Source organism: Cetorhinus maximus, unplaced genomic scaffold, assembly GCF_964194155.1.
Source record: "Cetorhinus maximus unplaced genomic scaffold, sCetMax3.hap1.1 HAP1_SCAFFOLD_303, whole genome shotgun sequence".
In the NCBI taxonomy this organism is placed as follows: Eukaryota; Metazoa; Chordata; class Chondrichthyes; order Lamniformes; family Cetorhinidae; genus Cetorhinus; species Cetorhinus maximus.
The window spans coordinates 447122-460923 of record NW_027596256.1 but is presented as its reverse complement, the minus strand read 5'-3'; the positions used below and the strand labels follow the sequence as shown (position 1 = coordinate 460923).

Here is a 13802-nt window from a genome sequence, read left to right as displayed (position 1 = left end):
CTTGGCGGGTCATAACATTCAAGGCTATGGGTCAAGTGCTGGTAAATGGGATTAGGTAGGTACGTCAGGTGTTTCTCACGTGTCGGTGCAGACTCGATGGGCTGAAGGGCCTCTCCTACACTGTTTCATTCTTTGATTCTGTGAAAACGGTGTGTGACCTGGAGGGGAACATGGACGGGTGATGTCCCCACATGCCAGTTGCTGTTGTTCTTCTTGGTGTCAGCCATGGCTCAGTGGGTAGTGCTGGGGGTTGTGGGTTCCAGATCCACTCCAGGACTTCTGTACATTGATGTATGCTGACACTGCAGTTAGTACGAGGCATTTGAGGTGCTGTCTTTTGGGTGACTTGTTGCATCAAAGCCCATCTCCATCTCTGATGGAGGCAAAAGATTCCATGGAATTATTTTGAAAAAGAGCAGGGGAGTTCTCCCTGGTGTCTTGGTCAATATTCTCTAGGCCCTTAATCAACATCAATGAAAGAGATTATTTTGTCATTATCACATTACTGTTTGTGGGAGCTTGCTGTGTGCAAATCGCCTGCCACATTTCCTACATTAGAGTAGTGGCTACTACTCAAAAGTACTTCATTAGCTGTAAAATGTCCAGTGGTCATGAAAGGCTCTATATAAATGCAAATCTTTCTTTCGTCTGGATGGTGGAGATTGTGGGTTTGGGGGGTACTGTTGAAGGAGCCTTGCTGAGTTGTTACAGTGCATCATGTACACATTGCACATTGTTTGTCCCACATGCAGTACTGGGTGAGCAGAAATTTCCTCCAATTCAATATTGGGAAGACTGAGAGCATTATCCCCACAAACTTCATTTCCTAGTTACTGATTCCATCTCTCTCCCTGGCAAGTGTCTGAGGTGTAACCAAATTTTTCTTATTCTACTTGACCACAAGATGAGGTTCTGACCGCATATCCTCATCGTCACCATGATAGCCTATTTCCACCTCTAAAATATTGCTGAAATCTGCCCTTACCTCAGCTCATCTGTTGCTGAAACTCTCATCTATGCATTTGTTACCTCTAAACTTCACTATTCCATTGTGCTCCTGGCCGACTTTCCATCTTTCACCCTCTATAAATATAGACTCACGAAACCAGCCACCCATATCCTAATTTGCACAAAGTCCTGTTCAATCATCTTTGCTGAACTACACTGGTTCCCCAGTTGAGAGCACCTGGATTTTAAAATCCTCATCTTTGTTCTCAAATCAACCCATGCCCCCACCCTTCCCCAACTCTGTAATTTCCCCGAGCTCTACAATTCTGACCATTTATGATCCTCCTAGTTTGGTGCCCTCAGCAGCCTGGACCCTAAACGCTGGAATTCCCTCCAGTAACCTCTCCAGCTCTTTTTCCTTACTTTTGAAACCCCTTAAAATACATATCTTTGACCAAGCTTTTGGTAATCTGCACTAATATCGCCTTATATGGCTGTGTCAAATTTTACCTCCCTGTAGGGCACCTTGTGATACTTTACTACATTAAGGGTGCTAACTAAATACAAGTTGTTGTCCTTGTTGTTGTAACCCATTTCCTGCTCACACAGGGATCGGGGCGAGGCAAGGCTATATGTAAGGGAATACAATCACCTTACATTAAGACACCTATTTATTGAACAGATCTATATTCGTAATGACGGTAGATCACATTTAGATCTATATTCATAAAGATAGTAGATCAACTTTAGATCTATATCCATAATGAAGGTAGATCAACTTTAGATCTATAACCATAATGGTGGTAGATCACGTTTAAATCTATATCCACAATGATGGTAGATCACATTTAGACCTACACCATACTGCCAGTAGATCACCTTTAGATCTATAATCATAATGAGGGTAGATGGCATTTAGATCTATATCCATATTGACAGTAGATCACCTATAGATCCATATCCAAAATTACAGTAGATCACCTTTAGACCTATATTCACAATGACAGTAGAACTTGTTTAGACCTATATCCATAATGATGGTAGATCACGTTTAGATCTATATCCATAATGACAGTAGATCACCTTTAGCTCTATATCCATAATGACAGTAGATCACATTTAGATCTATATTCATAATGATGGTAGATCACATTTAGATCTATACCCATAATGCCAGTAGATGATGTTTAGATCTATATTCATAATGACAGTAGATCATGTTTAGATCTATACCTGTAATGACAGTAGATCACATTTAGATCTATATCCATAATGATGGTAGGTAAAGTTTAGATCTATATTCATAATGACAGTAGATCACATTTGGATCTATACCTGTAATTACAGTAGATCACGTTTAGTTATATATCTAAAATGACAGTCGATCATGTTTAGATCTATATCCATAATGACGGTAGGTCATGTTTAGGTTTATATCTATAATGATGGTAGATCAGGTTTAGATTTCCAATTCCTTTAATGTGATGAAATGAAATTAATTGCGTGCAATTCTGGTCGACACATTACCAGAAGGATATGGAGGCATTGGAGAGGGTGCAGAGGAGGTTTACCAGGATGCTGCCTGGTCTGGAGGTTATTAGCTATGAGGAGAGGTCGGAGAAACTCAGATTGTTCTCACTAGAGCGATGGAGATTGAGGGGCGACTTGATAGAAGTTTACAAAATTATGAGTGGCATGGACAGAATAGATATTCAGAAGCTTTTTCCCAGGGTGGAAGAGTCAATTACTAGGGGACATAGATTTAAGGTGAGAGGAGAAAACTATAGAGGAGATGTGCGGGGCAAGTTTTTTACGCAGAGGGTAGTGAGTGTCTGGAATTCGCTGCCAGAGGAGGTGGTGGAAGCAGGTACGATAGTGGTGTTTAAGAGGCAGCTTGACAAATACATGAATAGGATGGGAATAGAGGGATACGGACCCCGGAAGTGCAAAATGTTCTAGTTTGACAGGCAATATGATCGGCACAGGCTTGGAGGGCCGAAGGGCCTCTTCCTGTGCTGTACTTTTCTTTGTATCTTTGTTCTTTGATGGCCCCGAAATTCCGGGTTTGCAGGAAGACATAAATCCGATATGTGCCTGGAGAGGAAACGCTCAGTGAGGAACCTCAGGAATTCTGCAGTGACAAAGGAACTCCCAGAATGACAACAAAAACTTACATTTATCGCACTATTAAAACATCCAAAGCCACTTCACACAGGACCATGATAAAGCAAAGTTAGATTAGAGCCACAAAAGGAGATATTAAGGCAGATGACCAAAAGCTTGGTCCAAGAGGCAGATTTTATGCAGTTTCTTAACGGGAGAGGTTTAGGGAAGGAATTCCAGAATTGGGGTCCTGGCAACTGAAGATTGAGAGAGAGATAGAGAGATTGGGAGATGGGATTTCATTTGCATGAATGGGAGGGGATGAATGCAGGCTCTAGAGGATGAAAGGAGGTAAGGGGTGGTGGGGGATGGTTAGTGTGCCACAAGAGGGATGGGTTGCACAGAGACTCATGGGGTGGGGGTGGGGGGGGGTGGGGTGCAGTTGCTGAAGGAGCCGGTTTTGTGGTCATTCATTAAGGAGCCGTGGAGTTGAGTGACAGACAGTCATTGTCCCTGGACTGCAGCCAAAATGGTCAGGGTGAGAGATTAAAGGCAGTTCAGGGGCTCTGTGGTCCACATGGTCGGGTTCAGAGATTAAAGGCAGCCCCGGGGCTTAGTGGGCTACAGGACTATTCATGACACACATGTCATGGTCCCACTCCAGGGACGAACAAGGCCAGTGTGCTCAATGGGGATCAGGCATAACTTGGTATGCAGGGCGTGGTTACTGTCTTACGCTTGGTGATGAAGATGTCTAGCTTGGTACTGGGCTGCAGATGGGATAGTCATGGTCAGGGGAGACCTCTGCAGCCTATCAATGGGGAAAAGGTAATAAAGGGGGGTGTACTCGAAGCTGTCTGGAGCAGGGTGAGGTTCACTTGGGGCATGGGGTCATCAGCAGTGACGGGTTCGGGGGGGAGGGCAGGAATGTTCACAACAATAACCATGGGTTTCAGGGTGACTGGTGGAGGCTGCAGAATAACCGGAGGGAGGTCTCCCTGCACATTGTGGTGTTCCAGAGTGATTGGGGTGGGGGTTGGGCGGGGGGTGGGGGGGATGGGGGGAGAACATGAATGGTAACAGGGGGAAGCTGGTCTCAAAGTGGAAATGCAGCAGCACTATCTTGAGACTCCGAAGTAATGACTCTGTTTTAAATTGAAATTGGGAAAAATTCTCCATGGGAGGGGCCTGAGGAAGTGCGGAAGGAGCCTATGGCTTGGCTCAGGGGCCCTTGCAGGAGGCACTCTTATACTTCTTAGATTCCCAACATTGGAATGGAGTCTGAGCTGATCGAACTCAGGAAGAGTTTATTGAGAAGGTGCAGTTGCAGCCACTGACATTTGGAGCACTTTGACGTGAGACTGCAGGAATCATTGGGTTCACAATGAAGTTGATCAATTGGAGCATTAACAGAAAGGAATGCAAGAGTGGAAAACTCTTTCGAGTTATCAACAGTCACAGATTGCAACTCTTTCGAGTACAATCATAGTTCTTGGTTTCCGGGAGTGGGATGTGAACCCACAACCCTCTGATTCAAAGGCGAGGGTGCTATGAACTGAGCCACAGCTGACACCGGATGCAGCCGACCATGAAAGGAACACAGCTGCTGGATATCTGCAGGATGACCAATGAAATCCTCTAAGGTACTTTCTGTAATTGGCATGGCTAACGGGCCAAAGGGCATCCAGTCATTCCAAAAGTGCAGGTTAGGCATGATCTGTACACCAGATCAGGTGTGCATTGGGTAAGGGTGACCATATCCTGGATGTGCTCAAGCCTCTTCCAACCTCTCTGGGATTAAGATGTCAAGTATCTGGGGTGGCATCTTGGTCACCTGGATCTGTGAGGTAGCGCCTCAACTGGAACACTAGATCAGGGAAAGGCAAGTAGCACAGACACAGCCCTAGCACATGGTCATAGCTTTTTGGTAGTGATTGGGAGCTCGACTATAGTTGCCCATTACTCAATCTTTTGGATCTATCAGTCCCTCAGGGAGAAGGAGGATTGAATAATGGAGCCCGTGCTCAGTGCTGCTTTCTTGGTTGCAGTGATTGAGGAGGAGAAGGGCCCGGCACCATCTAGCACAGCTTCAAGAAGAGGCCCTGCCTGAGGACCATGGGCCAGGGGAGACCAGAGGATGAGAAAGTCAGACCCATCCCATGGAGGCAACTCGCATGACCAAGGGTCTACCAAGGACACTGTTCCTATCTGGAGATGAGCGAGAGACAGTGCAGTGCTTGTCTGCGCTTGTTAAGAGATGTGGTGGCTTATATCTTCCATATTCTGCAGGGGGATCTAATGCTGCATGGACTAAAGGTCATCCTCTGACAATGCTCCTGAAGGTCACCACCACACTCAATTCTTTTGCAAGCAGCTCGTACCAGGGATCCACAGGAGACCTATGTGGCATCTCTCAGTCCTCAACGCATAAATATATCAAGGAGGTGATGGATGCCCTCTGCGGTAAGGCTCATCATTAGGTGAAGTTCACAATGGATGACGCTAGCCAAGCTGCTAGATTTCTTGGATTTGCGGCTATCTCAGGCTTTCCTAGAGTGCAGGGTGCAATCAATTACACATGTCACTTTAAGGGCTCTACGGCAGCAGCCCCAATCTCCATTAATAGGAAAGGGTTCCACTCCCTTAACATTGAGCTGGTGTGGGATCATCAGAGGCGCATCATGCACATTTGCGCCAGGTACCCTGGGAGTTCTCACGACCCCTACATCCTGTGTCACTTGCAGGTGCCACAGATATTCGAAGGGCCACAGCGCTTACAGGATTGGCTACTGGGTGATAAGGAGTACCCACTGAAAAGATGGCTTGTGACACCCGTGCATCGTCCTCAAAGTGCCTGGGAGGAGAGATACACCATGGCGCATTATACGACAAGATCCAACATTGAGAAATCCATTGGCATCCTGAAGATGCACTTTTGACATTTGAACCGCTCACGTGGGGCTCTGCAGTACTCCGCACAGAGCGTATCCCACATCATTGTAGGCTGTTGTGCCCTGTACAACCTGGCATTTCAAAGGGGGGATCACTTGCCAGAGGGAGGCACAGAGGAGGCTGAGAACTCCTCAGATGATGAGGACTTGGAAGGGCAGGAACCTGAAGAGTTGGGGAGTTCCCACATGAGAATGCGCTCAAAGCCACAAGACACAGAAGATGTGCCTGTGGCACACTCATAGTCACAAGGTTCCAGGAGGAATAGAGTGCAGGCAAGCACAATCCTCCTGTCCCTTAGTGCCGTGCCAGTGATCTGAAAGGCCTTTACAACCACTCACATCGAGAGCAATGTCAGCATTGGGCCTTGGATCTGCAACCCTCATTAATCACCAGGCCCTACTCTTTGGAAAGGTCATGCAGCTAAAGCTGCATGTAGCCACTCTGGGAAGTGAAAGGCAGCTCTTCAGCGCAAAGCCTGCATTTACTGGACTTGGTGCAGTTGTGGCCACCTGAATGAGACACTATTTATGGCGATAGAGATGTGCACGTGGTTATGGCCACAGCCGGTGTTAATTGCTGCACAAACACAATCCCAGAGGGACAGTTGGTTTATGGGCCACAACCATACTTTTTGTATTCTGAAAAAACCGGGAAGATGTATCGATCTCAGGAGATCCAGTAACACTTTTAAGATATTTAAAAATTAAATGTAAAAGTTTATTGACAAAAATAAAAGAAAAATTAAGCACACAAGATTACAGTTACACAATTAAGATTAGTCTTACAATACATTCCCCCAAAACTCTCTACAAGTAAACACTTTCCAGGCAACACTTCCTTATAGATGTTAACTATGAAATCCAGTAATATTACACAAGGCAAACTTCTATAGCTTCAATAAAGGTGTACCACATGACCTTTACCCTCTTCCACTCTGCAGTGGAATTCACTTCAGGATAAAACTGCTTGCTGCAGCCCAAGACTTGACTGGATCAGTGATTCAAACTGCATCCTCTTCCAGCCCACATCTCCAGCTACCTCAACAGCTCCAGCTATCTCCAGCCATCTCTAGCTCAACAGCTATCCACAGCAACTCTAATATACCTGTTTTCCCTTTCGTCTCATTTCCATTGTTCTCACACCCCTTTGAAACTCAAACCCTTCCAAATATAAGATCTTTGATGTTTCCATCCTGTCTTTGCTTTTGGGTCAATAAAATATCATATCCCCACTACTTGTTTATCTATGAACTCCTGCAAGTTGCATACACTTTCCTTGTCACCTGTGACTCCCCTTTGATATTCAACAAATTCTCAACTTATTGAAAAATGCAACTGTTAGATGTAAATTAAAGTAACACCTCTATCCTTTTCATGTTTCCAAACCCTCCAGACAACCAGACTCCTATCAAACTCTGCCCAGCTTATTTAAATCACACATGCATGCATGCACACATGCACACGCACACCTTCTTTAACATAATAGCACAATATTCCCCTAAATAAAAAATAACACCCATTTTTCACACACATGGCTGTAGAGACCATCATGGCTGCAGGTCTTGTGCTTTGGTACAAACAATGGAGGCAGCTATTTGATGATGAGACAACATGTGGTAACCCTGCAATGCAATTGAACACGTATAATTCCAAAGTGCCTTTTAATGAATATCACTTTCTAATGCAATTTGCAGACACTTTCAATAAAGATGTTGCTACATCTCCTTGACATTAGACAAGGGGAGAGTAGCTAACATGAGGCAGCTAGACATCACATGAATGTGAGGCTCACAAAGGGAGGAGAGTGGGAGCTTGGGCCACCTTAGCAAGGGGCCACATAGATGCAAGTGCATAACACATTCAAAGGATGAGATCATTGTCACGAACAGTCAATGTATTTACAAAGTGCATGATATATACAGTGAGTGATATCAAGGTTTCTTAATCTTTCGAACCCTACCACTACGTTTTGCTGGATCCCCGACATCTGCAGCAGAGGTGAGGCAGCCTGCTGTCTGTGATGCCCTGTTGTCTGTGAGGCAGGCGTCCTCTGGAGGGCTGAGATCTGGGGGGCCCCCGACCTGCTTTGGGTCTCCTGTTGTGCAGGTACGCCCTCCTCGGCCTGTGGAGCTGGAGGTGATAGGGTCACAGGCAGAGGGGACTGGGATCAGCTGGACACTGAGTCACCTGGATGGATGGCCCCTGGGGTCCTCCTCCTCGTGGGTGCCCGAGGGCCCCTGCCCGACTCCTTGAGAAGAAGGGGCACCAGGAGTGAGGGCGAGATGCCCAGCCCCCTCTCACTAAGCCATTGACGGATGCCTTCAATGACTAGAGCAATAGAATGCAGGTCCCAATGCAAATCCGGCAGAACCTGCTGGACTAAGGTCTTCAAGGCGGCCGCCACCCTTCCCGTGGAGACCTTGAGACACTCGCATGTCAGAGCGACATCATACAGAATACAGACGGACTCACCCATCCTTCGCTCTAGTCTGTTGACTTTCTCTCACAACTCTGCCTGATGTCCCGCTGCCTGTCTTTGCATCTCCAGCATGTTTCCAGAGGCTGATCTTGTGACTGGGACTTAGCGGGTGTTTGTTCTCCAGCAGACCTCCGAGTGCCAGAGACCTGGGCTGTCACTGCATCGGATTGCTGCAGAGGCGTGTCAGTGAGGTGTTAGGTGTTCCCCAGAATGTGACCCCGAGCCTAATCTAGATCTATGACCCACCGGGGTGTATGTCTGTCTGCACTGGTGGGGATGTAAGCGAATGCAGTGACGGGCCTTCCTTCAAATGGATCCTCCTCTGTGGTGGCCTGGGGCATTTGTTGGATGTGCTGGTCTGTCTGAAGCTGCTGCTGGCTGTAAGAGATAAAAGACACATTTAGTTAATGAACAGGCTGAATTGCATGTCACTCAGAGCGTCAGGATGTGATCAATTCATGGAGGGTTCATCCGTACTGGCTTGCTGAGAGAAGTCAATCTCACCATCACCACAGGAGCGAGCTTTGTCTTCCCCTGCCAGATCAGTGGCATTCTCCTCAAACTGGAAAGGGCCTGGATGTCGGCCGCCCCTCCTCTGGTCTGAGATCTCTCCCTCTTGCTACAGGTAAACTTGGCCTGCATGAAGACCAATGGATGGAATGTGATGAGGAACAGAGTTTGAGAAGCATGCATGCCTGCTGTGTGTGCTGAACTCCCCCCAACCCCAGTAAGGGCTGAGGATAGTGTTTGTGCAGGATGCTGGTGAATAGGTTTTCGCTGCTGATATTTCCCCCACTAATGTTTTGTGAGATGGCTGTGCTGTGTGACGCTCTGAGTGCATGATGCCATGATGAGTGTGTGATTTTGGAGGGAGCTGAATGATGGCTTACCCTGGCAGTGCAGCTGAGATCATGCATCCTCTTCCTGCACGTTTCCTGGCATTTCTCTGGCAGCCCAACGAGCTGACGCCCCTTGTAACTGCCTCCCAAGCCGATGAGGTGAAGTTGGTGGACCTCCTGGAACCATCCCTTGGGTAGAGGACATCCCGGTGCTGGCGCACTCCACGAATAAGAGCCTCACGGGAGTCATTGCTGAACCTTGATACTGCCACCTTTTTCCTTGCAGCCATCTTGGACTTGGTCGTCGGCACGGCCAGGCTGCAGAGCGTAATGTGTGTGTTTGGCTGGCATTTATAAATGGCGCCGGGACCTTTGACCCCATTAGGTGACAGTGGGACGGACGAATCGTTGGCCGCCCTGCCTTGTGATTGGGAGAGCTATTTGCCGATGCATAATTAATGAGCTTCCAAGTGTAAGATTGGGCGCAATTTCCGGACCCACCAATCAGCAGGAAACGTGCCGCTAATCCCACCTGCCACTGCACTTACTCTCTGGCGGGGTGGGGGGGAAGTTTCCACTCCACATTTCGGCGGAGTTTGTGGTGTAATGTATAAACGCGGTGGGGGTTTTCAGAAGTGAAGGGGAATACCTTTTCTGTAGTTTTGTGTATTTGTTACTAACTAAGATGATGATTTAGTTTAGTTGTTACAGTAAAAGTTTTAAAACGTGAAATCTTGTTGTGTGATCCTTTGAATCGGTCACTGGGAATTCAAATCTCTTTTTAAAAGCTATCGGTCTCTACAGGGTTTGTAACAATAGTGGGAAACTCATCTGAGGGACACAAACATGACACCACGATTGCAAACAGCCTGGTTTTCCAGAGAAAGGGATACAGTCGGTGGCTAGGGAGTGGGGTTTGCAACGGGACCAAAGACTTTGGCTTCAGGCTTTTCCTAGGAAATTTCTGCTCATCCAGTACCGGATGTCAGATAAGCAGCCTGACAATTAGCAACAGTGGAAGAGTTGACAGAGTTGGTGATGAGGTAGAGTTGGGTGTCATCAGTGTATGTGTGAAACCTGACTGCATTTTGGTTTGGGATGATGTCGCCATTGGACAGAATGTAGATGAGAAATAGGAGGGGATGAAGCGTAGATCCTTGCAGGACACCAGAGGTAACAGTGCAGGATGGGGAAGAGAAGCCATTGTAGGTGATTCTCTGACTCTGATTATATAGATTAGAACAGAACCAGATGAGAGCAGTCGTCCCCAGCTGGATGATCGTGGAGAGGTGTTGGAGGAGGATGGTGTGGTCAAACCGTGTCAAAGGCTGCAGACAGGTCAAGAGGGACATGGAGGGAAAGTTTACCTTTGTCACAGTCACATTGGATGTCATTGGTGACTTTGATAAGAGCTGTTTTGGTTCTGTGGAGAATTCAAACATGGAGTTCGGGAAAGATGGGGACGGATTTGGGAGGTGTCAACATGTGTAAGGATTTTTGGAGAGGAAAAGGAGGTTGGAGATGGGTATTAGTTTGCAAGAGAGTGGGGTTAAGGGTTGGTATTTGGAGAAGAGAGTGATGATGGCAGGTTTAAAGGACAGAGGGTCAGTACCAAAGGAAAGAGAATTATCCACAATCTCAGGTAACAAGGAAGTCAGGAGGAGATGTTGAGTGGTCAACAGTTTAGTGGGAATAGGGTTGAGGGGGCAGTAGGTGGGTCTCATGGATAAGATGAGTTACGAGGGGGCACGTGAGGAGGTAAGAGAGAAGCTAGAGAAGTCCCTTTCTATCTCCACTCTGATACAGGGATCCTGTAAATTCCTAGTCTATTCCTCCATATCACTTTCATTGACTTGCTGAAGACTAAAGTCGATTGTGTAATTCTCGAATTGTGTCGGCTGTCTCCTCCACACGAAGGAGTTGATATAAAGAACAATCAGCAAGTTCCTAACTCTTCCTTCCACTTCTTTCAGGGGTCTCGGCTTTCAAGATCACAGAGAAGTGTTGATCCTTTCCTGGATACCTGCTTCCTGCACCTACATGCTGACCACTGGTATTACAAACGCATGGGAATCAAGGAGAGAGTCACTGCTCAGGTATTATCCTCATTAGGCATGTGGATCATAGCAAGGCTCAGCTAACCTAACATTACACCTAGAAGCACATGATGTGTCACTGTACACAGCAGGGAAACACTGACCTCCTGATGAACAGCAGCCCCAGCTGCCCCATCGACTCTCTTACAGACCATTCCGCCCAGCGACCAGGCTGAAGCTGATCCTTCCACACTCCTCCCTTTGCAACTTACCCTTCCCAGTGCTGACCCTGTGGACCCTGCCAATGGTCCAGCTATCACCGCCTCTCTTCACAGCTCCCTCCACGATGTCCATTCACTCTAACACAAAGCCCTTGCAATCTATGAGCTTATTGTGGATGATTGCATCAATACTATGGCCTTGATGGAAACCTGGCTGACCCCAAATGAACCCTCCACTGGCTAAACCCCCACTGACTAAACCCTTCAGCACTTGCCTCACCCAGACCATTGCGATGGCGGTGTAGCTCTTACAATCAAATCACACTTTGGTCTGTTCCTTTACTCTTATAGCCAACTCCTCCTTTGAGCATCTCACCTTGTTCCACCTCCCATTTAACATCCTGGTTCTCTACTCCTTGCCCAGGTGACATACTAACTTTCTCGAGTTAACTGTTTCAGCCTCTGAGTGACTTCTCATCCTCAGTGATTTCAAACACCATCTCAGTTCATCAAGATCTCTCTCCTCTAAGTTCCCTGCCCTCCTATCCTCCCTTAATCCTGCATGTAAACTCCAAAATCAATATTCATAGCCCCCCCATGACCTTGCCATCTCACGTGGACTCATTACTCCCGTAATATCACTCACAGGTAAGGTCATCTCTGACCAATTCCTTGTATCACACCCACAGCTCCCTTCCTCACCCCAACTCTATTTCTTTCTGTTTCCATCCCTGGAAAAACCTATCCCCAAATTTACTTACAATTGCACACTCAAATCCCCATTTTTCTAGTCTTTGGCTCTCCAGAAACAAAGTTTCTGCAGCTCCTGATTGGCAATCACACCCTCACCCGCACTTTCCACACCCCAGTCCCCATTAAAACTACTCCTCCCTCACCCTGGCTGTTCAGCCTGGAATAGCCCTCAATTCCACTCACTTACGCCCAAGGGGTGCAGACTTGAGTTGGCGGACAAAATGTGGAAAATCGTCCAGGTATGTCCTGTCCACAAAAAACAAGACAAATCCAATCTGCCCAATTACCACCCCATCAATTTACACTTAATCATCAGCAGCGATGGAAGGGGCCATCAACATCAACAGTGCTGACAAGCAACACTTAAACACCAATAACTTGCTCACCAATGCTCAGATTGGTTTCTGCCAGGGTCATTCAGCTCTTGTAGCTTTGGTCCAAACATGGACAAAAGAGCTGAACTCAAGAGGTGAGTGAGAGTGACTGCCCTTGACATTTGACCAAGTGTGGCATCAAGGAGCCCTAGTAAAACTGAAGTCAATGAAATTCAGGGGGAAAACTCTCCGCTGGTTGGAATCATACCTAGCACAAAGGAAGATGGTTGTGGTTGTTAGAGGTCAGTCATCTCAGCTCCAGGACATTGCTGCAGGAGTTCCTCAGGGTAGTGTCCTCGGCCCAACCATCTTCAGCTGCTTCATCAATGACCTTCCTTCCATCATAAGGCCAGAAGTGGGGATATTTGCTGAAAATTGCACAATGTTCAGCACCATTCATGACTCCTCAGATAGCGAAGCAGCCCTTGTCCAAATGCAGCAAGACCTGGACAACATTCTGGCTTGGGTTGATAAGTGGCAAGTAACATTCATGCCACACAAGTGCAACGCAATGACCATCTCCTGGAGAGAATCTAACCATCTCTCCTTGACATTACCATCGCTGAATCCCCCACTATCAACACCCTGGGGGGTTACCATTGACCAGAAACTGAACTGGATCATATAAATACTGTGGCTACAAGAGCAGGTTAGAGACAGGGAATTGTGGTGTGAGTAACTCACCTCCTGACTCCTCAAAGCCTGTCCACCATCTACAATTAGGTGGGTTCAGAGTAAGGGAGAAAGTAATAAAGTCTAAATCAGGGTTACTGTGTATGTATGTGAATGTGTGGTGAACAAGTTTTCTGAGTTCCAGATTGCCATGCGAAAATATGATGTTGTGGTGATAACAGAGACCTGGCTGAAAGAAGTGTAAGACTGGCTATTAACTATTCCTGGATCCAAGGTGTTCAGGAAAGATAGGAAAGGAAGAAAAGTGGGAGGGATGCCGGTATTGATTAAGGAGAGCGTTACATTGCTGGAGAAAGAGGATGTCCAAGATGGATCACGGTTGGAATCTATTTGGCTAGATCTAAGGAACAAAAAATGTGCAATTATATTGTTTGCTGTAGTCTGTAGGCCACCAACTATTGGGAA

At 46.8% G+C, this 13802-nt stretch overlaps 1 protein-coding gene across 1 annotated transcript in view; it reads left to right on the top strand.

The window, feature by feature from the left end:
• Nucleotides 1–13802, top strand: part of LOC144673138 (disintegrin and metalloproteinase domain-containing protein 10-like) — a gene marked incomplete at its 5' end in the record, with an annotated part of 320844 nt that overhangs the window by 24754 nt on the left and 282288 nt on the right. Inside the window, one exon of the mRNA XM_078535130.1 lies at nt 11294–11416. Within this exon, the coding sequence (XP_078391256.1) occupies nt 11294–11416 (123 nt within the window). The remainder of the gene's footprint in view (nt 1–11293; nt 11417–13802) is intronic.